This window comes from Lissotriton vulgaris, chromosome 4_1 (assembly GCF_964263255.1).
Source record: "Lissotriton vulgaris chromosome 4_1, aLisVul1.2, whole genome shotgun sequence".
Lineage (NCBI taxonomy): Eukaryota > Metazoa > Chordata > Amphibia > Caudata > Salamandridae > Lissotriton > Lissotriton vulgaris.
Genome location: NC_141691.1, coordinates 2006348188 through 2006374791, shown reverse-complemented (window position 1 = coordinate 2006374791; position 26604 = coordinate 2006348188). Strand labels below are relative to the sequence as shown.

The 26604-nt window shown below is 42.9% G+C and overlaps 1 protein-coding gene across 1 annotated transcript in view; it reads right to left on the bottom strand.

The window, feature by feature from the left end:
• Positions 1 to 26604, bottom strand: part of LOC147724854 (uncharacterized) — a 183911-nt gene that overhangs the window by 20741 nt on the left and 136566 nt on the right. The window contains exons 17-20 of the mRNA XM_086918119.1: positions 25149 to 25244; positions 22485 to 22586; positions 19428 to 19533; positions 1192 to 1308 (exon numbers count right to left, since the gene is read on the bottom strand). Coding sequence (XP_086774245.1) covers positions 1192 to 1308; positions 19428 to 19533; positions 22485 to 22586; positions 25149 to 25244 — 421 coding nt within the window. The remainder of the gene's footprint in view (positions 1 to 1191; positions 1309 to 19427; positions 19534 to 22484; positions 22587 to 25148; positions 25245 to 26604) is intronic.

Below are 26604 nucleotides of genomic sequence, written 5' to 3'. Positions count from 1 at the left end.
GGGTCTTTGCATCTAAGCTTCTCATCGGCTGCACCAGCGCAAAGTATTGATAAATCTGCCCCTTAGTATTGCAATCATTGACACTGGCTACTCTCATTTTATGAGCAATGGTGGCAGGTGGGACTGGAAGAGAAAAATGAGAATCCTGATAAAACGTGCATATAATTCTTTCATTAATTTGGCACTCTGTTTGGTCATAGTAATATTTCAGCATTTTGGTAGTGTTGGTTGTTGTAATGTTTCCATCCTCTGTAGATTTCACGTGGCTGTTTTAACTAATAAACATTTGTGGGAGAATCTAGGGTTTCCTGGTTTCACAATCAAGAGTTCAGTCACAAGAGGACTTCTACTGTTCTTTGGCTCAGGCATGGACTGCCTGAAACTTCATCTGCACAACAAAACAAACAGTGGACGCTAGTTGAGGCTATCAATCCATTAGACAGGGAGGGAAAGAGCAAGGACTTCCTGGAGTGATTGGAGTTGTGTGCCACAACTCCGGGTGTCCAAAGTAGCATAGGAGGGCCCAGCAGGTCCATCAAAACTGCTTCCTTTTCTCGTTTAGAGTGAGGATTGCTGCTTACTCTGACTGCTCAATCCACCCTTCCTATGGGTAAAAGATGGATGTTTGTTTTGCAAGAGTTAAACTTTGCAGTTCATGAATTGCTGTATTCTTCAAGCAAGTGAGAGTGATTTTGGGGCTAAAATATTACTGGTTTGGGAAGGAAGGGTTTAATTAAGAATTCAAGAAGTTGGGAGGAGGGCAGGTTTCTGAACATTGCAATTAGTAAACTTCTTAATCAACAGATATAGATGTTAGGTGCTTTTCTTTCCTATTTCAATAGGGCAGGGTATAGTTTGGCATCTAGACTGATGTAACAGGAATACCTTCAACCATTCTCTCAGCCACCCAGACAGCCCTTTCTGGACTAGACCCATGCATCCTTACTGGAATACACTCGTCCTGAGTAATGCACTCTGCCATGTATGGGAAGGGTTCAACAGGGGAGGAGGCAATAGCTGCATGGTTTACAACGAAATGCGCCCAATAATAGGCCGAGCTATGTGTCGCTGGAAGAAATGAGCAGATGCAGCTCACCCCCTCTTGTTAAATCTGTGCATTTTGATCCCTTCGGCACGCCCATGCTCTCCATCCTCTAGTTGGTTCTGCTAAACCCCACCCCTTTTGCTCACCTGTATTTGGTGCACAGTTGGATTCCAAGAGGTCCGCAGCGGTCCACGAAGCTTTCCTTCACGCCCTGGCGGATGGCACGTGCTGTGCTGACCTTGGTCGTCACAATCGGACAAATCCTAGAGAAGGATGTACATGAGCACTGTTGGTATTACGTAACTGCAAGGCAAAAGTTATGCATCACATACTTTACTATATATGTTATTGCTACAAGCTGGGAAACATGTTCGTAGTTGCCTCGTTTCATGTCCCTGGCACACCACACTCACCCGCACTGTATCGTCCACAGTCAATCTATCCAACAATTAGTGGTTGATAACGAGACCGGTTAAAAGTCATTATTACTGGAACTTCTCTGTGGCTCCACAATGCCCTTCAGAGCCGGCAGAGTTGTGTTCAAACTGTTCAGAGCGACAATAAGACCGGTAACAGTGCAGTCCAAAAAACAAGAATATTATAACCTTTGTCACAGCCAAGACAGAATGTTACCTTTAATCCTAAGAAGGATATCTCAGCCCATTCCAGAAAAATCCAAGAAAGAAAAGTTACTTGTAATCCTATTTCTGCATCATAGGCATAGTTATAGCATTGATAAGTACTGCATATTTCTGCCTGGTGGTGGGATCTCTCACTGCTTATAAAGTTATGGTGACCCATAGGATCCCTCCCACTAACAATCTTTAGGTACAAGTTCCACCTAATGGCGGACAAGTATCTTTTTCAACAGCAGTTTCATAGACCTTTGTATTGACCATTCCCATGTGCAGCAGTTTCACAGACCTTTGTATTGCCCATTCCCATGTGCACATCCTCATCACTCCCCTTATTAAGACACTACAGAGTCAGTGTTTTGTTTCCGTCTGGTGTCTGAGGGATCTAGGGGAAGCTGTTGATAATGGAAGAAAGCCCATATATTACGAGTCACAATAAGGGTAGCTTAATTCTGCTTCCACGTCCTGGCTCTCTCCCTTTATCAAACTGCGGGTAGATTCCACAGCATCTGGAATAGAAAGGGAGGAGCAGAACTCAACAGCTCACGCCCAAGCGAGCAGGTACATATTGTATCACTCCGGAGAAAGCCTCAAGCAAATAATGCCTGCAGATTGCTTCTAGGTTAGACATCCCATGTGGCCACCCAATATATTTCTGTGACAGGTATGTGCATGCAGGATCCCACAGAGGCCTAGGGGCTCCAGGTAGGAGGCTAACACACTGGATGACAGGCCTCTTCCATGTACATTATAGCATTGGGAGATGATCTAAATCTTAATGGCAGCATTACCCCCAACTGGGCTGGCCTCATGAGGTCACACAGACGTTGGCTTGAAGAATGCAGAGCTGGGGCGGGTTCTAGTCAAGTAGAAGAACCTAAGGCCCACCGGACTTTGAGGTTTTGCATTGTTTCCAAAGCAAAGAATGCCTGCTGATGAGGGACAAATGTGGGAAATACATTTCCTCGTTCAGGTGAGGCTCAGTGAGCACCTTGCGGATACAAGTAAAATGATTAATTGGGACAACATTTAGGAAGGTCTCCTTAGGGAGGAGTTCAAGTCGCTGGATGGTGTGGCCTTAAAGGGATTGGGCATCTTTCTGACCAAAACTAGGATAAGATCCCAGAAAAACAAGAGGCACTTGACTGGAAGTATCAGGTGCAAAACGACCATCAAAATGTTATGTGACATCAGGTAGACCTTACCGATGTCAACTTGTGAACTAGATTATTTAAGATGTTTGAAAAGAATTTGATATTTTGCTTTGTCTCAATAGTGAGACGCATCAGAATAGCAGGTGAACTAGATGTTAAGCTTCCTGAGGTCAACCCTCATCACTGGGTTCAACCCAAAACTATAAAAATTGTTGTATTTTTTTTTTTTAAATAAAAAAAAATGTTGTATTGTAGTAAAAACTAAAGTCCATGTCCTTGTCTCTCGACTTTAAGCAGGTGTCGACATTCTTCAGCATTGTTAGGTTTAACACAGGTTCATCACGATAAGATCTCAGTACATGTTCCAAGGAGGAACTGTCTCCCATTCAAATCCATTGGTCATTGTGAGGCATCTCCTGATGATCCTTCTCCTACCTCGCAGCAAAGACCGTCACTGCTTTAATTCAGGAAGGACCTCAAGACCTGGCTGTTCGACTTAACAACAGAGCCTTCAACGGACCAGCATGTTGCGTGCTTATCTAGGTTCCTGATCGATACTGTGACCTTATGCCCCTATTCGGCTATAAATCCATTTATTCCCTATATTGGCATAACCGTTCAAGTGCGATTTTCTGAAAAGTCATCTCTGGCCTCACACGAACAGAGCCACATTCCAGCATGACTCTCTGCTACTTCCTTTGCGACCAATTAGTGCAATGACAGAGCAGCAGTCACTATCTGATATTCCTAGATAACACTCCGAGTTCTTCAACAAGATAAAAACTTAGCAAACCTGGAAATCCCCGCTTGCTATGTTTTGATTAGTAATGGAACTCTAATGAGCAACTGATAACTGTCACTTCCTAGTGACATCTTTAATTGACGTCTTATGTCCAGCAAACTTGCGTCAAACCCGGCACCTGTCAGGTATAAATATTACCAACGTTGCCTTAAGCAATGTTCGTTGCCTGTTGCTGATGCCAGCTGCCTGCATGACCCTGTGTTGGTAAATCTAGCACTCTGTCGCTGCAGCCTGCTATCCTGTGGTGGTGAAGCTGCTGATTACCATTATCGCCGCCAAAGCGCGACCTATGGTGCAGTACGCTTAAGGAGCTGAACAGCCGTCCTCTGCGAAGACATCCAGCAGATTCCAGCTGCCCGCGGACGCTGTCCCCCCTCCTTCCTCGACGCGCTGAAGAGAGCCGCTGCCTTTCTCGTGCAGAGAAATCCAGTCCCGGCGCTTCCGGTTTACCCTCGCGGGTGACTGGGATATCGAGAGAGACCCCTGAAGGAGATACCAATCCTCCATCATTCTATTCAGAGGTATGGTGTTGACTAAACCCTTAGACGAGAATTCTTGAAACAAACCTTGGCAAAACCAACTTAACTTAAGCTACTTACTTACTCCCCTTTTCACGTGTTAGGCTTAGGTCAGGCACACTGGGGTAGGCTTAGTTAGAAGCACCAGTTGAGTATGTTAGCCTAATGTATATATGACTGTATATATGTTTTATTACTTTTAAACCATTGTATGGCTAAGAAACCATACCAATGCTTTTACAGTTCTATTTCGCAATACTTATCTTACTGTACGTACTTTTTATAATAACAGTTATTGCAATTGTGGCAATACATTTCTCTTGTACGAGAAGAAAGACTGTTCAATAAATGTTAACCTTTATTGATACACGCCCGTCTCTCTATTCTCTACATCTCGTGAAAGTAAACTGCACTAGACTGACTGAGTGAAATACATGTCTATTGTTTCACACGACCCTAGAGATTGACTCTTGATCTGAGGAGCAAAGTTGTCATGTTGCACGGTTGTTGGAAAACTGAATCCCTTCTTGTCTGTGCCAAGGAAGCTGATCACTTCCTATGCAGAGAAGAAAGTTTCCAGTGACCTCTGAGCTAGTTGGTAACACAACCTAATTAAGTTTAGCATAGTCAGTGGAGGCCTGGAATATCTGCAGTTCCACGTCGATACTACTGTTTATGTTATTCCAATGCGCAGGGCCTAGTGGGAAACTAGGAACTACACTACATGGCGCCCAACGTTTGGTAAGGCGATAAACTAACGTAAGACTTATAGAGTAACTCAGTCGTGCATATTTCACAGACCCCTTTCTCCCGTAAAAACTCCAATAGACGTCTGGAGTGGGTGAAAGGTTAAAATCCGCCCGACCTTAGTAGGAAGAGATTCCTATGTAAAGCTCTGGTTTATTCAATGTTGAAGGATACAGTGTTCCAAAATATTGTGCACCTAATCTTTGTCTCCTTGAAACCTACTCTGCAAACCTGCATTTTTTAAAATGTCAGTAGAAAACGGAACCTCTGGGGCCGCAGTAGACGCGACTCAGCAAGGTCCTGAACAAGCAGACCCGGATGCTATTATCATCCCGGTTCACTTAAGAAGATCTATAACTTTAAAACTTATAGAAAACGGACTGACACCTCAGGGTGGTACAGTAATTTTCGTGATAGAGGCTCACGAGTATCGGCAGACAGAGGTATTCTATTCCAGGATAAACTTTCCAGCGGCAAACGCTGCAACACAAGAGTTTCACTATTACAAAATAGAGGAACCTCCGGGAGAGTACGCTCCTTTCGAGGAGATTGAAATCCCACTTAAATTTCAAGAGCACCTGCTCTGGTTTAATGGCGCCCTAAAACACAATAATCACATAACTAGGCTCGGTCCACTAGGTAGACCAGGAGCAACGTGGCCGGTTCTAGCCAGCTACACACCACATCCTGACTTTGCAAGAATGTCAAGAGAAGAGCTGTTAGTACAGCTAAACACATTAATAAAAATACATAGGCAATTAGTCCAATATGTAATGCGGACTGCAACAGTCCAGCCAGCTGTTAATTCACACCAGCTGACCCCTCATCAGGGAAACACAAATAAAATTACACTACAGAACATACAGTCATGTCTTGGTAAAACACCCGTAAAACGGGAACAAATTCCTTTCTGGTTAGCACAGAAAATCACTCAAATAGAGGCAGTATTTCCTGATACTACCCCTATTGAGAAACACAGAATCTTGACCATCTGCCTTCCTATGGGAATCGCACCACACGTGGAGGACTGCGACACTTGGGGTACAGTCTTTGCTTCCATTTACACAAAAACACACGGTGTGCCGTCTATGGCGGTAATACCAGAAGTGCTAAAACAGATTCAAAATGAATTCGGTCCAGAGCCCGCTTTAAATCTAGGTATGAAATTACTAAAAGACTTCAAGCAGGTCACGGCTATATTATTAGCCAACATAAAGGGAGAAGCAGCATCTGTGGCGATTCGCCAGAAGTTGAGGGAAACAGATATAAAAGATCCTGTTGAGCTTGCAAAAATCATAGAAAAATGCTATGAAGAATTAGGTAGAGACAGCTTGGGTGGAAAACCAGTTAAGCCCCAACTGCTTGAAAATCCTGAAAAATTATTTATTAAAAATAATTTAAACACTCCTAAAAAGAGCTGGGATGGGAATAAACAATCCACTCCCAAGGAAAAAGTTTTCCAGACCAGAGGAAGGTCTCCTCGACGGAGGGAAAGAACTCCGACTCGAGAGCGCCAGTCTCCCCAGAGGGAGCCCTCTGAGAAAAGATATAACCTTAGAAATAGGGATAATCTGAAAAAACCTGATAGATATCAAAGTATTGATACACGTCCCTCTCGATCTTTTCCACAGAATTCGGAAAGAAGAGGACGGTCAGACCCAGGAGAGCACACCAAGTCCAAAGACAAGGAACCTGCTCAGAGTAAAAAATCTCAATTTCCTAAAAAGAAGGTAGCCAGTATTAGAGTAATCAACCATGCCGAGAATACTGAGGACACAGTTGAAAAACGGGGAGTGGGCATTGACAATGTTGGACAGTGCAGCAGAAATCAGTATAGCGCGCAAGAACTTGATGAGTCATCTGGAGACAGTGGACACGAATGAATACATTCAGGTTGAAACTGCCGACACCAGACTTAGCGAGCCCCATAAAATATACGAAATAACATTGCGTATGGAGGGTGATAAGACTAGGAAAATTAAGGGTCTATTTTGGGATAAGCTCTCAAAAGGCTATGATATTCTGTTAGCTGAAAAAGATTGGCCCCCGGAGTTTGTCAGGGAGTGCCCTCGTGGCGAAGAAGTAATTATGCCTGCCTTCTCGAATCACATACCGATTCATAAAAAATATACATATGCACGGAAATGGGCAGTAGCCCAGGCACCTGCATTATATAAAAATCATGTAGGATGGGATGAGGACTCTCCTCCTCACAAAATCCAACTAAAAAGTGAACCAACTGCCCAACGGCAGTATCCCATAAAGCAAGAAGCTAAAAAACAGGTCAGGGAGATCTTAGATCAACTTGAGTACCAGGTGGTGATTGAAACATGCACCTCTCAAATGAACAATCCTTTGTTTCCTGTCTCCAAGCCAGACAATTCATATCGTCTAGTTTTGGACTACAGACATCTTAATACATGTTGCAAAACTTTTGCAGTACAAAACTCGCATAGTGCAGCCCTAATGAATAACATAGTTAGGAAAAAATATAAAACGACATTAGACATATCTAACGGTTTCTTTTGTCAAAACATTGCACCAGAAAGCAGATATTTGACCGCTTTCTCCGCATTTGGGTCGCAGAAAAAATTCTGTCGACTCCCACAGGGGTTCAAGAACAGCCCAGGACTATTCTCAGCTAGGGTAACAGAGTTACTACAAATCTATGATGATGAAGCATTATCTTACGTAGATGATATTTATCTCACAGACGACGACTTGGATACTCACTTGAAAAGAGTGAACACCATCATACTTGGGTTCGCAGCAGAGGGTTACAAATTCAACTTTAAAAAGTCCCGAATTGCCCATCTGACAGTACTATTTTTAGGGTACGAATTATCAAGTGAAGGGAAAAGCCTAGCGGACAACTTCTTAGAGAAGTGCGCTGTACTCCAAGCTCCAAAAACGCTGAAGAATTTACAATCCATTCTAGGTTTTCTGAATTTCGGAAGAACTTACATCCTAAATTACGCAGAGAGGGTTAAACCTCTCTACGAACTAATAAAACCTGATTTTAAACAAATCAATTGGACTCAAAAACACACAGAAATTTTGAGATCACTGCAAACAGACATGTTAGCAAAAACAAAATTAGATACACGTGACAACACGATCGATCTTGTAATCCGAGTCATCCCAGGAAGATGCGGATTCACATACCTAACCTCTAATGAGGGAGAAAAGGTACCAATTTCAATTAAATCTCACTTGTACACACAAGCAGAAAAAACATTCAGTCACACAGAAAGAACTGTGAACGCAGTGCAAATCGCATTAGCAAATGAACGAGAACTAGCACACGGCAAAATGATTAACATCCTCACAGCGGAATCCGCCTTCGAAGCGCTATTCAGCCCAGTAAACCTGCCTACAGTGTCACTGGATCCGAAATGGATACAGTGCATAGATTCTCTAGGAGCGGAAGACGTGAAATACTATTTCGCCCCGCAATACGAAGAACTGAATGATTTAGAGTATGAAGAAGAATATCCTCTGCCAATCGAAATTCTGCCTCTCCCACTATATGCCTGTATAATCTATACAGATAGCTCTGTACAGCATTTCAACGTAGAGAGAAAATCCTACGATGCAGCATGTGCGATCATTAAATGTCGTTGGCTGTGCGGTAAAATCAAACCGAAAATAACAAAAACTGAACCAGTAAAGTACTGTTCGGCTCAAAGAACTGAAATCAGATGTTTAAAGATGGCGCTCGAAAATGCAGAACGCGAATTCCCCACACTTATAGTGTGCGATTCTCATTTTTGCGTCAACTCTTACAACAATAAACTGCAGAGTTGGATCGAAAACAATTACAAAGATGACACAGGTGCCACAATAAAGCATAAAAAGCTCTGGAACGAGGTAGCTCTTTTAAGTAAAGAACTACAAAAGACTCACGTGATTCACGCACAGAGTCTTCAACGTGATGGCGTTCACGTTGCAGGGAATTCATTGGCTAATCCAGCCACCGAGGAAGCAACTAACCCGGCTTCCGTAGCCACAAAAAAGCGTACAGATAAGTACATAGACGGGGAACCATGCTGGCAGTAAAAACGACCGTAAAAGGCGACTGTGCAGCACTACCCGTAAACTATCCACTCAATTATGCATACATAATCGATGCAAACTCCGTTCCTTTTGCTCGAATCCCTGGAGTGGGGGATAGAGTAATTCCAAACACGAACAGGAGAATATTTTTAATAGCAGACGCACATATGGGTTTGGGTCTGAGACACCAAACAATTAAGGTTTCTCTGACTGAATTACAATCAGTATACTGGTGGCCGGGAATGAGTGTAGAACACCAAATATATGCAAACAACTGTGAAAACTGCAATAGGGATCGCAGTAGCGAACCTTGCTACCGGCTACCAGTCAGAAAGAGCGTGACGCTGCCCGCACCCCAACCTGCGTCCTATTAATTAGTTAAGACGAAAAGCACTTAAAAAATGAGGCCCCCAGCGCTCGGCTGACGCTAGAACGGTTATAAAAGATTTGCGAGTCTTTATCGGCACATACGCAATTACCACGTTCCATTCTGACCAGGGTCCTGCTTTCAGCTCTCGAGCCTATAAGGAGGCCATGGCCAGCATGGGAATTGGGTTGCGGTATTCTTGTCCGTCGCATCCCGAAGGGAATAGTGTGGTAGAAAGAAAAAACCGTGACATAAAGCAATCTATAACAGCGAAGGTATTAGGTTCAGGCGCTGGGTGGGTCAAACATTTAATAAGTGTCCAGACTAGTCTTAACAACATGCCAAGAAATTCTCTAAAAGGTTTCAGCCCATACGAACTATTGTTCGGAATTAGAATGCGCGTTCAGGACCTCGATAGTCAGATGTCAGTGGTACAAGAAGAAACAAAGCACTTTGATGTAAAGGATCGTTTGGCTGTTTTACAGGAACTGAATGAAACAAGAAAATCATTAAGCAACATAAAGTTAAAGCAACAGCCAAGTACCACTGACGAGGCACCACCCGCAACAGCCCCAGCAAGGCCTGTCTGGATTCCAAAGATTGGGGATCTAGTCAGAGAAAAGATCGCGGTTAAGAAGGAATTTGGGCCTTCTTACAGAAAAGCAGTACCTGTCTTAGCAGTCACCGGAACAAGATCAGTTGTGCTACCGCCCCTTGCTGGTAAAAAGGAGAACAGAGTCGTGTCTATCGATCTGGTAAAACCACAAGCATGTGGCCTATAATCAACAGTAGGCCCAGTGGACTCCCAAGAAACAACAGAATACCCAAACTTGCAACAATCCAAGAGGTTCAAACTGAAAGACTCATCACATTCGATCAGCCTGCAGTGCACAATGAAGGACTATGCAATAATGCCATGGAACTCGTGCCTCTTGAAACACAGATTGAAACAGTTCGTCAAGATACAACACCAGTCTACACTAATGTGGCATCAGAAAGTGCTACCGAGAGACAGATTGAAAGAACAATCCCATCAATTGACAGAACTGCCTCTGGTTATTTCATCAACTTCGACAACTTCTCTGAAGATCTGAACGAGCCCGAAGTGATGCCAGAAACAAAAAAGTATTCTAAAGAAAATACAACAGGACTCCTTCAACAAATCAAAGAATTGTATCTGGATTCACCGTTGATTGAGCATTGGATAATTTCAGGGGTATTCATACTCCTACTCTGCCTAATTTTAGTTTTAATTTTAGGAAAGTTCATTACAATTGAATGGACACAGCAAGTCAGAACATCAACCTAGTCCTGAAACCACACAGATCATCCCACGTGAAGAAAAGAGAACTGTCAACAGTAAATGTCACAGCAATTCCAATACCTGGTGGGGTAGTATGGGAGAAAACAGACTATGAGATATATGGTCCGGTCGAAATCCTGAAGTATCCTCATCAACTAAAGGTTTCCTTAAGTGACTTTGTGACACCAAGTACATTCTCTGATGATTGGGACTTTAACAGTATTAATGACATGATGTCTGATTTAGTAATGTCAGCTAGATTCATAGATCATGATTATTTACAAGGTTCATCTAGTTATGAGCAATTATTCTGTTACACCCACTATGGAGATCATTACTTGCATAAATCTGCACAGCCTAGAAATGTTTTTATGTATAATCAATGGGAACATTGTTCTACACCACCTAAAAGCAGTTCTAAAGCATTTTTTGAGAAATTCAAATACTTCTCAGGGTTCAACACCAGTGATGCAGAAACGTTTTATTATAAACTGTTAGATAAAACAGGAATGAAAACCATGCTGACAAATTCAAAATTGATATATTCAGAAGCATTTTATGACAAAATGATGACATTTGGTTTTAATTATTGGAAAAATAATATTGAAACGAAAACAATTTGGGGTACAAAAGATTGGCAGGTGCAAGGCATAGAAGCACTATTTAGAACCTGCATGATACCAGAACAAATGTTATTTTTAAATGACACAATACACCAAACATCTTGTCTTGGCCTAGCTAAGAACAAAGACCTTAGAACACCGTCTATACCAAAGCCAATACCTGAAAATCCAACCACAGATATTGAGTTAGACGTGTCACAAATTTTACATTTCAACAGAACACATCCTGATTGGAAAAAATGGTTAATCTGGCCTACTGACACAAATAGCTGTCAAGATAGATTCCTGAATAAAACACAGGGTTTAAAAATGACCAGATTAGACTCGAGATATTCCCAGAGACAACATCCAGGGATTATAACAACATACAGTGTAGGGAAGCTCTGCCTTGAATGGCTAAAATCATCCACACTGGCTGAAATTAAGCAACACTTGTCTTTACTAAAAGATGGTGCTGATTTGCGCGATTTCATTCTTGGACCACGCAAACAGCGTCAAAAGCGTTTCATAGCGACCAGTATCTATGCTGCTTACAACGAGGCTTGGAAAGTAAAGCAAATTGAAACTGCTGAAAAAATACGAGAAATTGATCGTATTAATTTGGAAAAATCACTTTCTGTGGTAGACAATGGGTTAACGACTCTGTCTTCCAGAATATATTCGTTGGACAATATTGTATCCTCTGCCTTTGATGTGATAGACAGAGATTTGCTAATGTTACAACATGGCCAGTCTCAATTACGCTCTATTATAGAACTAGGCTGGACGCTGCAAAACCTTCGTTCAGGCTATGTGCCTTGGCGTTTAATCAACACAACGTCATTATTTTCCAGTTTTAACCTTACTGATAAACAGATCAGTTTGGCACAGAAAGGAGCAGACTATACAATCCTGAGCATCGAAAGACTCGAGAGATTACCATTGACAATGTCAGAGAGTCCTGTCATTGAATGGATAATACACGGAATTATCACAATTCCGATAACAACTTTCCGATTTAAAAAGTGCCTTGAGTACATACCTGCTGGCCAGTATGAACAATTGGGTAAAGGATATGTAAAATCCGAATGGAAATTACCATACACTCATTCTTGCTATAGTGACAGCGACAAAAATTTATTTCTTAGTGGTGAGAACTGTAAACATTCACTAAGCGGTATACTTTTGTGTCAGGGTATTAATTTACACGGAGCATGTGATGGGAATTCAAACAACCTTTCATGCCACCAGCTAGTCACACCTGCAACTCAGATAGAGCCCTTCTTTATGCAACTCGCAAACGGGAGTTACATTCTTAGAACGGATCACAGGTGTTGTGGCCTCGCGCCAGGGACAAGTTATCTAGTACATGTTACGTCCATGGTCAAATGCTGTATGCAAGCATTGTTCCCGAGCGGGCCTCTAGACATAGTGACTCCCCTCTGGCCTCGTCTGAATCTCTATTCTATACGAATTGATACATTAAGCAAAATGAAATCTGTGCTTTTACGGACAACAGTGCCTATTACGTCATCTAAAGAGACGTATGACCTTCTAGTCGCAAGGACGGCTACTGAAGTCCATGACCTTTTATCAACAAATTGCCCCGTGCATTTCGTAGAAATATTCAGCCAACTCCTTAACATGTCTAGTGCAACAAGCATCCCAGGCATATTTAAGACAGTCTTTACGGGACTGCTAACACCCTTCCAGGCAATTTTGGGAATCTTTCCTAATTTTGTGCACTCCATTTTTGGCGGCATACCATTATTTTTGGGACTCGTTGCAGGGATTCTATTTTTGACCCTCCTGCTACGTTATGGCAAGCCTCGGCTCAGACATAGCTCCCATGGGAATGGAAGAGACAATCCTAGCAATGCGCTACAGGGACAGGATAACTGACGTCCTCGGATTGGCCAGGCTGAGAGATCTAAACATGACCTGGTTCCTTTCATTCAGACCTATATGGCAAAATTGCATTTTACCTGTGCTACGGTGTATGCTTTGCGGCGATGAATGCGTGTTGGACATCTGTCTTTCACTTCCATCAGCAGTACCAATGGACGTCGATACTTTGCTCAGTCCAATAACGGCTCACGCATTGTGTTGTCCCCAGCGGCTACCAATCCTGATGACGGCATTTGTGGAGACTCCTGTACTACAGCCAAGTGGTAACAGTGGAGAGAGTGACAAAAGCAACATCATCCAGGTACAACGTGCTGTGAGCATTGCTGGTCCTGCCTATGATGACAGCAATCATTCTCACACCTGCCAAGTTACAGCGCTATCTAATTTGGTTGAACTATCACCTGAATTTGTAGACCAATTCTTTGAGAGCCTGTCTGATACGATGTTCTCACCCACAGAGAAACAATAACTTTTAGAAGCCTTCCGACACACAGCGTTCCCATGAACTCTGAATTCGGCCTTCAGTTTTGATAACAAAAACTGCCAGGAGCTTTGGAAATCTATTTTCTTTGAATTGGACAATTTTTCTAATATTGACCCCTTTTTTTTTTTTGGCACGAACAATTCTTTGCTTAACGTAAAAACTATTCTTAGAGAACAGAAGCTTCACACTTCTATTTCTAAACACATCTAGAGACATAACAACATAACACCAGCCTCTAGCACACATGTTATTACAATGCATTTTTATGTGATGATTTATCTCGCATTTCTTCTGTCAGAGATACTTCATGTGTAATTCTTTATGCATAATCGTTCAATGATTTTATATGCAATAATTATTTGAATGATTTCTATGCTTTTAAAAAAACGTACAGTACCTAAATTCCATGTATTACAAGTACGCCTATTTCGAATGCATTTATGTATTTTGGGGTGGGCAATGTTACACATGCATCTAATTGCTTAGTTTTAGTAATTTTGATGGACATTAACCCGTGGAGTGGGTGTTGCGTGCTTATCTAGGTTCCTGATCGATACTGTGACCTTATGCCCCTATTCGGCTATAAATCCATTTATTCCCTATATTGGCATAACCGTTCAAGTGCGATTTTCTGAAAAGTCATCTCTGGCCTCACACGAACAGAGCCACATTCCAGCATGACTCTCTGCTACTTCCTTTGCGACCAATTAGTGCAATGACAGAGCAGCAGTCACTATCTGATATTCCTAGATAACACTCCGAGTTCTTCAACAAGATAAAAACTTAGCAAACCTGGAAATCCCCGCTTGCTATGTTTTGATTAGTAATGGAACTCTAATGAGCAACTGATAACTGTCACTTCCTAGTGACATCTTTAATTGACGTCTTATGTCCAGCAAACTTGCGTCAAACCCGGCACCTGTCAGGTATAAATATTACCAACGTTGCCTTAAGCAATGTTCGTTGCCTGTTGCTGATGCCAGCTGCCTGCATGACCCTGTGTTGGTAAATCTAGCACTCTGTCGCTGCAGCCTGCTATCCTGTGGTGGTGAAGCTGCTGATTACCATTATCGCCGCCAAAGCGCGACCTATGGTGCAGTACGCTTAAGGAGCTGAACAGCCGTCCTCTGCGAAGACATCCAGCAGATTCCAGCTGCCCGCGGACGCTGTCCCCCCTCCTTCCTCGACGCGCTGAAGAGAGCCGCTGCCTTTCTCGTGCAGAGAAATCCAGTCCCGGCGCTTCCGGTTTACCCTCGCGGGTGACTGGGATATCGAGAGAGACCCCTGAAGGAGATACCAATCCTCCATCATTCTATTCAGAGGTATGGTGTTGACTAAACCCTTAGACGAGAATTCTTGAAACAAACCTTGGCAAAACCAACTTAACTTAAGCTACTTACTTACTCCCCTTTTCACGTGTTAGGCTTAGGTCAGGCACACTGGGGTAGGCTTAGTTAGAAGCACCAGTTGAGTATGTTAGCCTAATGTATATATGACTGTATATATGTTTTATTACTTTTAAACCATTGTATGGCTAAGAAACCATACCAATGCTTTTACAGTTCTATTTCGCAATACTTATCTTACTGTACGTACTTTTTATAATAACAGTTATTGCAATTGTGGCAATACATTTCTCTTGTACGAGAAGAAAGACTGTTCAATAAATGTTAACCTTTATTGATACACGCCCGTCTCTCTATTCTCTACATCTCGTGAAAGTAAACTGCACTAGACTGACTGAGTGAAATACATGTCTATTGTTTCACACGACCCTAGAGATTGACTCTTGATCTGAGGAGCAAAGTTGTCATGTTGCACGGTTGTTGGAAAACTGAATCCCTTCTTGTCTGTGCCAAGGAAGCTGATCACTTCCTATGCAGAGAAGAAAGTTTCCAGTGACCTCTGAGCTAGTTGGTAACACAACCTAATTAAGTTTAGCATAGTCAGTGGAGGCCTGGAATATCTGCAGTTCCACGTCGATACTACTGTTTATGTTATTCCAATGCGCAGGGCCTAGTGGGAAACTAGGAACTACACTACAAGCAGTCCACCCCCCCGTACCTCTCCCTCTCAGCGCTTTGAAACCCTTATGGGTCGGGCTTTGATTGATTGATCACCATATGCCGTGTTGCTCGGCCAGGTCAGGGTCCCAAAGAGGCTTTTTTTAAGCAACATATTGTTGTAGATCTGAGTATGGTACAGGTTAGCTAATGGTGGCTTAATCAATTGTAAGCATGCATACAGCATACACAGTTCTATAACTTCATAGGTTCATCAGGTGGGATATATTTATTTTTGTTCACCCAACTTCTAGCACCATCAGTGCTCCTGACACGCCTGAATATGTCCCATAATGTATAGTATAAGGACTGGACATCCAGACAGCACTCTCTCCTTCAAATTCCTTGTGACCTTGAAACCATGTACAACTTCACACTCGCACAGATTGCAACTTGCTGTAGTTGATCTTGAACCTGAGATTGGCAAGACACTGGAATTGAGGGGCATTAGCTCACCACCATTTACACTAAATGACATGTTAACACGTATCCATGAACCAGGGCATAATGTTAAAGCTCATCCATGAACCAGGACGGGAAATTGAAGCTCATCAATGAGCCAGAACAGAATGTTAAAGCTCATCCCAGGGCATAAAATTGCAACACATTCTAATACCCGGACGGAATGTACATCCTATGTCAGAACCAATAAACAATATTACACTCCACACCAGAACTATAGCACAATATTACAGCTCTTCTCAGTATCAGGACTGAATGTTATGGCTAGTCGTAGAATTAAGACAAAACAGTGCAGCCCACTCTAGAGCACGGACCAAGCTCACCCATGAATGAGGACATAATGTTAAAGCTCATCCATGAACCAGGATAGAATGTTAAAGCTCATCCATGAACCAGGATAGAATGTTAAAGCTCATCCATGAACCAGGATAGAATGTTAAAGCTCATCCATGAACCAGGTCAGAAGTGTGGCTCAATGATTAGAGCGGCAGACCCTGATGCAGAGGTCTAGCCCGGGACCAGGGTTCAATTCCCCGCCTGGGCGGGTCTTGGGCTCAAAATTCCACGGGCCTGATCATTCTCGCCTCGGTGCCTATTCCAATCATGGAGTCCCACTCTGCAACTCTGGGCAATAGCTTGCTTAATCTCCACAACGGCCCCCACAACGCTAAAGGATGCCTGGCCTCCACCTTGGGGGTGCCCAGGAGTGGACGCCTCACAGGGAAAGCCAGGATGGGTTCCATAGCGGTATTCGTACAAGCGCCTTGAGACCCTTGCGGGTGAGTAGTGCGCTATACAAGTATCAATTTACAATTTACAATGTTAAAGTTCATCCATGAACCAGGTCAGAATGTTAAAGCTCATCCATGAACCAGGTCAGAATGTTAAAGCTCATCCATGAACCAGGTCAGAATGTTAAAGCTGAACCAGGTAAGAATGTTAAAGCTGAACCAGGTCAGAATGTTAAAGCTCATCCATGAACCAGGTCGGAATTTTAAAGCTGAACCAGGTTCGAATTTTAAAGCTCATCCATGAACCAGGTTAGAATGTTAAAGCTCATCTATGCACCAGGATAGAATGTTAAAGCTCATCCATGAACCAGGATAGAATTTTAAAGCTCATCCATGAACCAGGATAGAATGTTAAAGCTCATCCATGAACCAGGTCAGAATGTTAAAGTTCATCCATGAACCAGGTCAGAATGTTAAAGCTCACCCATGAACCGGTCAGAATGTTAAAGCTCATCCATGAACCAGGTCAGAATGTTAAAGCTGAACCAGGTCAGAATGTTAAAGCTAAACCAGGTCAGAATGTTAAAGCTCATCCATGAACCAGGTCAGAATGTTAAAGCTCATCCATGAACCAGGTCAGAATGTTAAAGCTGAACCAGGTCAGAATGTTAAAGCTGAACCAGGTCAGAATGTTAAAGCTCATCCATGAACCAGGTCAGAATGTTAAAGCTGAACCAGGTCAGAATGTTAAAGCTCATCCATGAACCAGGTCAGAATGTTAAAGCTCACCCATGAACCAGGTCAGAATGCTGCAGCCCATACCAGGACAGAAATGTTACAATCTATCTTCTCACAAGGACTTGTCTTTGGTTTCTCATATCAATTTTTTTTTATTACTTGAGGATAAGTCTAATGGAGGATGAAGACAACTTCGTCTGGAGCATTCACAATTTCTCAGATGGGCTTAGCACTAGTTTCTAAGTATTCTCACATTTTCTCATCAAACGAACATCTTTCTGTTTTTTTCTAATTTAGTCTCTGCACTCACACATTCTTACTTGTTCAGCACTTTAATAACAGGGCGTTAAGTGCTGAAATCACAGCTTCTCCCCTGAGCATATATCAGTTCTCAATTTGTGAACTTGTCCAATTCCCTGGTGGATATTCCTACTCAACCCATATCGCTTCACCAGTTGTTGGAAGAACACAAATGATTATTTGAAGATAGACTATGATAGGTGAGGGGCTATGAACATAAAATCATCCTCAAACAATAGGCCAATCCTGTTACACATAAAGTCTGGCATGTTCCATTAAGTTTCAGGAATAGTATATGAAGAAAAGGTCATAGGACCAATATACACCTCTCATTTAATCTTTCCAAAGAAGGAAACTGGAGACATACAATCTGAGGTCTTTGAACAGATATATTTTAGTCGGCTGTTTTTCTCTTCCTAGAATTCGAGTAATCTTAGCTCAGTTAGCAGGGGCGAAGGTGTTTTCTTCAGGTAGAATTGGACAAACAATCATTCATTTAGCGCTCAACACTCCCTTTAGTGCATTCAGATTTCTACGTATGGTGTTTGGGTTAGCCTTAGCGGCATCTGTCTTCCAAAAATTGATGTTCAAACTTTTTGGGAATTTAAAAAATTTACTGGCCTATCAAGATGATATGTCATTTTTTTCGGACACGATGGAGGAGCATGCACACGTGTGGGGTAGTGTACTTAATGTTTTGCAACATAATTAATTTACTGTATGAAAGGATAAGTGTAGGACTAGGGTTGAGGAACTGAATATTTGGGTCATTGAATCTCTGGTGAAGGAGTCAAATCTAAACTGACTTAGTAGAGGTTATTAGAAGTAGTCCAGCACATGAAGGATCAATTAAAGCCTTTCTTAGGTCTGTCTGAGTCACATTTAAAGACGAATTAGCTTTGCAAGCTGAACTATTGAGGAGACTCTTAGGAAAAGTAGTTCAATGTGTTTGTGACTCGAAAAATGTGCAGCGGGTGAAAATTTGAAAGATCTAATTGTTAAAGTTCCAGCTTCAGGTACATTCAGGGATTATGTACAGTCTATTCTGCTTGTTGATGCAGGTGGAGTTGGGTTAGGAACAGTTAGGATGTAATTTGTGTATGGGAAGGAGTATACCATAGCGTTCGCTTACAAATGTCTTTCTGCAGCAGAATGTAACTACAGCACCATAGAAAAAGAAGCGCTGGCTTGAGTGTGGGCTACAGATCATTTCCCTACTCTTCTGTGGGGGAAGAAATTCATTTTGGTAACTGATCACAAGCTGCTGGCTTACTTTATCTTCCTGTATTTGTTTTGTCTGGGTTGTGAGGGTGTATGTGTGTTATGTTGGTGAGGGTTCCAGACATCTGCAGTTTGCTGGAGGCTGGAGCAGTCACCGGGAGGCACGGTGTGCTCTCTTGGATGGCTTGAATAAAACCTCTTTTAACTTCACGCCACCTGTGTACCTGCATGAGCATAACAATCTTCTCTCACATACAACTCTTTTTTTGGGTGGTAGATTGTTGAACTCACATCTTCTCACAGCGATGGCCAGCAGTTCCTTCTGGACATTCACACTTATTGAACTGTTTGCAGATGGCACCGTGCTGGCAAGGTGGGATGCATGGCTCGATCACAGCTAGAGGGAAAAAAGACTGTAAGTGAGAATAGACTGTATGCTAGTACATGCTGCAGAGCAATAAAAAAGAAAAGCTTAGGTGAGCAGAGGATCCCAGGTCCAGGGCAGTGCAGGCAGCTCCAGAGATAGAGATAGAAAAAGCACAGCAACAATGTGAGCAGAGGATCCAGGGTACAGAAGAAGAGCAGGAAATACATGAGCAGCAGATTCATGACCTGGGGCAGTACATGCTGCTTCAGAATTAAAGGGAGAAAAAGAGAAGGAACTTTGTGTGCAGATGATTTAGTGTCTGTGACAGTACCCGCTGCTCAAGAAGCAGAGGTAGAAAAAGACCAGGAGCTAGGTGTGCAGATGGTCTACGGTCTGACACAGCACAAGCTGCTCCATAAGTGGAAGGCAGAAAAAGACCGTGGACGCACCAGTGGTGTAAAAAATGCGCCTTGTTGCGCCATATTTACAAAGTGACGCATCTAGGTATATGCGTCACTTTGTAAACCCCCTGTGCAACATTATACCTGCACCAGGTATAATGTATGCAAGGGGGGTGTTTTGACGCAAGAAAGGGTCATGGAAGTGACGCAGTGAAATCAATAAGATTTCACTGCGCCATTTCTTGGCCGCCAGTGACGCAGGCACTAACAACATGGGACTTGCCCATGTGAAAGTACACATTGCTGGAGTTGCATCACTTATGTGACATACTCCAGCAATGCGTCACTTTTGCGCCTACAGATACGTCATAAATACTGACGTATCTGTAACTCCTTGCGACATGATTCGTCATATTATAAATATGACGCATCAATCATGTCGCAAGGAGTGCGCACTGAGAAGTGACGCATCGCTGCTTTCACGCAGCGATGCGTCATTTCTCATAAATGAGGCCCCAGGAACTGTGTATGCAGATGATCTAGGGCCTGGTCCTTATTATTAAGAAAATAATTGGTAATTGGCACAAATTTTAACACACGTGCGTTGGATGAAGACAGCAGATGCAGTCAGTATGAGGCTTATCAGAAAAGATTTTTTTCTACAAGCATAATTTTGCACATGGGCTGGATCTAGGAATAGAAGCAACTCCCAGGAGCTACAAATACAACAGAATGTGCTTCATAATGTTGCATTAGTTGTGATTTTGCCACATAATGTAGTCATCTCCACCTAATTTGATCCTCCACTACTGTGCCTCTAAGTATAATTAATAACAATCTAGTCTGTTTCTTGATATTACTCATTAATCTATACACTGTAGACTACAAGGTTATAACTGTTTCCTAACAAATATTAGAAATATCATGTTTTTATTAAAAATGAACTTTTTAAAAGAGGGCCTTTACAGCCTGCTCCTGAAACCAATAATGTTTAGGCCCCCGTTATACTTTTAGTTACAAGTGGGAAAATACTTTCTTCCCTTTTGTACTCCATCATTGACCTTTGTGGAGCTGTCAAAACAGTCTTTGGCACCAAATTGCAGTTTACTAACCAAGGTGTCAACTATGTCCATTTTTATTAGAAAAAACTTTTTCAGGGCAGAAGTCAGACTGCTGCAGCTTGATCAGCATGGCTGAGCTACTTCAAAAGTCTAATACCAGATGCCCAGAGAAAAAACTAATATTAATTAAAGAAGCAATTTGGTGGTATGCAGCAAGAAAATTCAGGGGCTTATTTATCAGCCCCAGCGTCACTTATGGGCCGCCGCTGCGTCACTTTTTGTGACGCAGCGTCGGCGTAAATAATTCCATGCTGCACCATATTTACAAAGTGAAGCATCTAGTCACCTCATAAACCCCTGCTCTACATTATACCTGTGCCAGGTATAATGTATGCAGGGTGGGCGTTCCCCCGCTAGAAAGAGTCGTACGAGTGGTACAGTGAAATCTATAAGATTTCACTGAGCCACTTCTAGGATGCCAATGCGTCAAAACCTTGTAAGGGTGGCGCAGGCCCCTTTCACATTGGGCTTGCCTCATATGAAAGGACACATTGCTTATGTTTTCAGACACACCCCGGCAAAGCGCCACTTTTGCGCTGACAGATACGTCAGTAATACTGACGTATCTGTCATTCCTTGCGACATGATGCGTCATACAGTAAATATGACACATCCATCATGTCACGAGGGCGCACTATGAAGTGTTGCATCGCTGCTTTCCCGCATCGATGCAACACTTCTCATAAATGAGGACCTCATAGTGGAAAACAGTGCTGTCACCAGCTTCACCGAGGACACAAGAAAATGGGTAGAGCAGGGAAGGTATTTTTACTGCACCTACTTTATAGAAAGGGAGGTGTGGAGGAACGACACGGTAAGAAAAGACTTGGGGCCTGATTCACAAAGGGCCTCCGAAGTCGTGGCGTTCGCCCCACAGTCATGGGGCAGTCTTTGCACTCATGGCGGAATATCCACAATTTTCATTGCGAGGATTTTGCCCTGAGTGCAGAGACTTCCCACGACTCCGGGGCCTCCACCACGAGTGTGGAGGCCATAGTGAATCAGGCCCTGTGGGCAGCGACGCAGAGTACTCAGGGAAAGTCTCACGGCAGAGGGCGATGTTATCTGGTAAAGGACTTACACAATACACAAAAGAAGGTGCAGGGTGTAATAAGGAATTGTCATCTCAACTACTTCACAAGTAACAAAGAGTGAAGGCCACTGTGGATGAGAGTCATGCTTTACACCTGCCACTCAGTACACAAAATGAGAAGCAGGGTGCATATAAATATTTTCACCTTATATACCTCAAACAATCTATAGAGTGCTGGGTAGAAATAATACCTTTCAAGAGATCAGCCTCAAAGAGCATATAGTGGAAGAGGCAGGGATACGTTGTGGGGACGATAGGGTAGGCTGGAAAAAGGCCTCAAATTCACATAACACTTGGTCGGAGGCACAGACTATCACATGCCTTAAAGGACAAACAGACAGAGTGTAGTAAAGAGCTGTCTCTTACCTGTTTCACACTGGTCTCCCACAAAGCCAGGCAAACACTTGCACTTGTTGAATCCTTTGCACCACCCTCCATTCTTGCATTGGTTCTCACAGAGAATTGGCTCTAGATGAGGCATAAAAATACAAAAACACTTGAAGTGAAAAACAATGTCTGAGTAAAAGGTGGGGAATGGATAAGGTTAGATCGGTGTGGGGCGGGTGGGATCATCTCTGGGGTGAAAAGGTGGGGCTACATTTTGGTTGGGCCCAGGATTACTGGGAATATTGTCTGCAGCTGTACCCCATCTTTAACTGGCATGTATGCACAGATAATCACATCATTTTCTAAGATAGGCCAGGCCCCAAAGCAGTGGAAAAACAAAACTGCAAGGTAACATAAATCATCTGGGATCCACTTTATAGATCTGTCTACCTGTGGGTGTGCTTGCGCCGGTACACTCAGAATATTTTATAATGTTCAGTGCTCCTGACTGCAAGTACTCAGGGCCACATTTACTATTTGTTTCAAGCGACGCAGCGCAGCATCCAAAGTTTCTGCCCTGAATTGCGTGAAAGGGCCATATTTACCATGAAATGTGGGTGCTGCAGTACAAAATATCTTGCTTGGACTTTTAAATTGTTCCCACTTTGTATGTGTGCTATGCAGTACAGCACACATGTTTATGTTAGATATGTTTAAAGAAAAGAAAACTTTTCTCCAACTTTGCGCCTGCCTCAAGCAGGCATAAAGCTTTGGTGCAAAACCCTGCCTACAAGTCTTAGTAGCTAGGGCTTTGCATCAAAAACCATTGGTGGTGGAATAGGACCGCCCATGTACCACCCATGGGACGCCCCCTTGACGCAGAGTACAGCAAAGTGGTTACTTTGCATTAGTTTAGGGCTGCCTTCCAGAGCAGCTTTTACAGCAGAAATTAAATCCCAAATCAATACTTTGCATCATGTCTGATGGTGACATTACACTAGTGCAACATGTTGATAAATTTGGCCCTCACTGATTTCAACTCATTTCACTGAGGCCAGCAGGTCTTTTAGGGTTTAGTGGGCCTTTATCCTAACACACTGAGAAACCTAAGCAATTGTTTACAAAAATATTACTTGCATACATAAATTTCTGCAGCCTTTCGATAGAGGACGAAAATAATTGCCTGATCAAACCTGCGTACTCAGGCGCTAAGTGCCATCCTTATTGTCTTGTTACTTGTCACAGAAAGCACTTAGTCGCCACTTTGAAAATCTCACCTCTTTGGCTTCTATTTTCTTATTAAATTATGGCCTCGTGGAGGTTCGTATGTCTTACATTTTAGTACCTGTACTTCCCTGTACCTTCACCTACACTTTCTCACCTTTACTTTATTCTTCCTTTACACAACACACCTATACCTTTATTTGAAATAAACTTTACTTTGTTCCCATTGTTTCCTTCTACCTTCACTTCATGTCTATTCCCTAACACTGGATGTTACCATTATGCTGGTTCCCAATTCAACCTTAATCATATTTCTAATATAATTATATTGCTTTAAATTAATACCAGCCCTTATGCTAACCCCAATTTGAATTACATTACAGTAATATTAAATGTAAAACTATCCTAAATTAAAAAAAGTGCAATCATAATTTATTTACAGATAAATAAGTGATTTCATTAAACTTAATGCTAACTATACTCCTAGGGGTAAGGATTTGCAACAAGAAAATGTGTTTTGAATGTACTAAACCCATTTAGTGATTCAGTAGTATGTTAGCAATCACTAAATGGGATTAGCAAACCGTTATGACTAGGTATTTCAAAGGGTCTGTTTAGAGTGTTCCTTCCAAATAGTGATTCCTTATGGTATTTAAATCTGGTTTCAAAACATTAATATTGACCAGCTACTGCAAGGTAGCGGCAATCCCGTTCACAAACAGAAAGTGGTCCCTTGGGGGTGGTCAAAATCTACTTTGTGAATTGTCCAAAATCTTTTTGGGGGAGTAGGCAATGGCCCAGGTACCACCTCTACTCTTAAATGTAGCTTGAAAAACGTTTCTCTTTTTTAAATCTTCCTGTTTTCCTTAAAGAAAAATGGGCCGTACAGATAGTTTTATTTAAAAGCAATCACAGACATGGCGGTGGGCTTACCCCGTCAGTCCCTCATTCCTGTCATGGCAGTGAATTGTAGTGAGTCACATTTCGTAACCTACCACATTAAAATTCATGATGTAGGTCGGAATTTGCGCCCACCGCGTTTCATTATTTTATGAAAGGACCAATTAGTACATAGGGTGGTTCGCAAATACCATTGGATTTATAAAACGTGGGTGTGCAAATTGCGACTAATTTTGCAAATCTTATCCTAGTACATCTGGCCCCTTATGGTTTGACTACGTCATGGTATACCTCAGCAAATGCAAATAAAGTAAACGTGCTATTGAGTAATGGCAGGTGACTACATTTCAGGCAATGGAAAGAGGGCAAAGTAAAGATCGGACCCCCTCTCTAACCTACTGCTTCTATCAAGAGTCACAAAGAGAAATAATTTCAATATTTAGAAGTAGTACTGTGCATGATTGCTGTAGACGCCTTTGTGAGGATAAGGTTGCACTGCCGCTCTAGAGTTGAGTCGACACACCTGCATGGCATCTAGTGGGTGAAAAATAGGATGGGTCCAGGCTAATCCTATCTTACCTTTTTGGCATCGGGCACCCTGCCAGCCCACAGGACAAACACACTTGTTCACGTCGATGCACTTCCCTCCATTCTGGCACGGAGGTGTACAAAGTGCTGGAGAAGAGAGAAAACAAATCCCAGGGACATGTCATCTTTCACACACCACAATATGAAATTATGTACTCAGATAATATGATGCTGCAGACACAGTCTAATAACATACCCAGGTATCACCATGCTGCAGGCATAGTCTAATAGCATACCCGGGTATCCTCATGGTGCAGACACAGTCTAATCACATACCCATGTTTACTCATGGTGCAGACACAGTCTAATTACATACCTGGGTCTGCTCATGCTGCAGACAGGAAACAGCTATTACAACGCAGCTGTTACCAAGCATAGCCTTTACCACACGGTTGTTACAACGGGTGTACCGTTACCATGCATAACCTTTACCACATGTGCTTTTACAACACATATGCCTTTACCACGCATGCCTTTACAATAAATTATGTTGTAAAGGTATGAACGGTAAGGACATGTGCATAGTTTCAATCAATCAAACAGAGTTTGTAGAGCACAGCTACTCACTCAAATGGGTCTCAAGGCGCGGGGTTGCACGCAGCTCCTCAGCATTCAAGGGTTGCGTCGGAGGCCAGGGGGCCAGAGCATTTCCCAGTCCTGTCGGGTATGAGTGGGGTCTTGAGGTCCTTCAGGAACTTGGAGAGAGTTGGTGTCTGTCAGAGGTGGAGAGGGAGGGTGTTCCATGCTTTAGCCATGAGAAAGGAGAAGGAACAACCTCCTGTTCTGGTCTTCTTGATGAATGGTACTGTTGCGAGGGAGAGTTGGGCTGAGCGGAGGGATCTGTGGGGTGCGTTGAACGAGAGGCGATGGTTCATGTAGGCGGGGCAGGTGTTTTGGAGGGCTTTGTGCGTGAGAAGCTTGAAGGTGATTCTCTTCTCGATGGGGAGCCAGTGTAGTGCCCGTAGGTGTTGAGTGATGTAGCAGTGGCGCACTAGGTTTAGGACTAGTCTGGCGGAAGCATTCTGGATGTTCTGGAGTTTGCGGGTGAGGTTCTTGTTGATCCCGGCGTAGAGTGTGTTGCCGTAGTTCAGTCTGCTGCTGATGAGGGTGTGGGTGACTGTTTTCCTGTGTTCAAGGGGGATCCAGTTAAGAGTTTTTTGTAGGAGGCGGAGGGTGTGGAAGCAGGACAAGGTGACGGTGTGGTCCTTGGGTGGGGGTGGTTTCCCGAGGGCTGTGGGCCACCAGGTATCTCCAGGCATCGAGATGTGGGCCTATGATGAGGAGCACGGTTTTGTCTGTGTTCAGTTGTAGGTAGCTGTTCTTCATCCATCTGGGGACTGCTTACATTTCTTCTCGAAAGTTGTGTTGCGAAATGTTCAGTTCATTGGATAGTGAGAGGATCGGTTGTGTGTCGTCTAAGTACGATACGATGTTGAGTCTGTGTGAT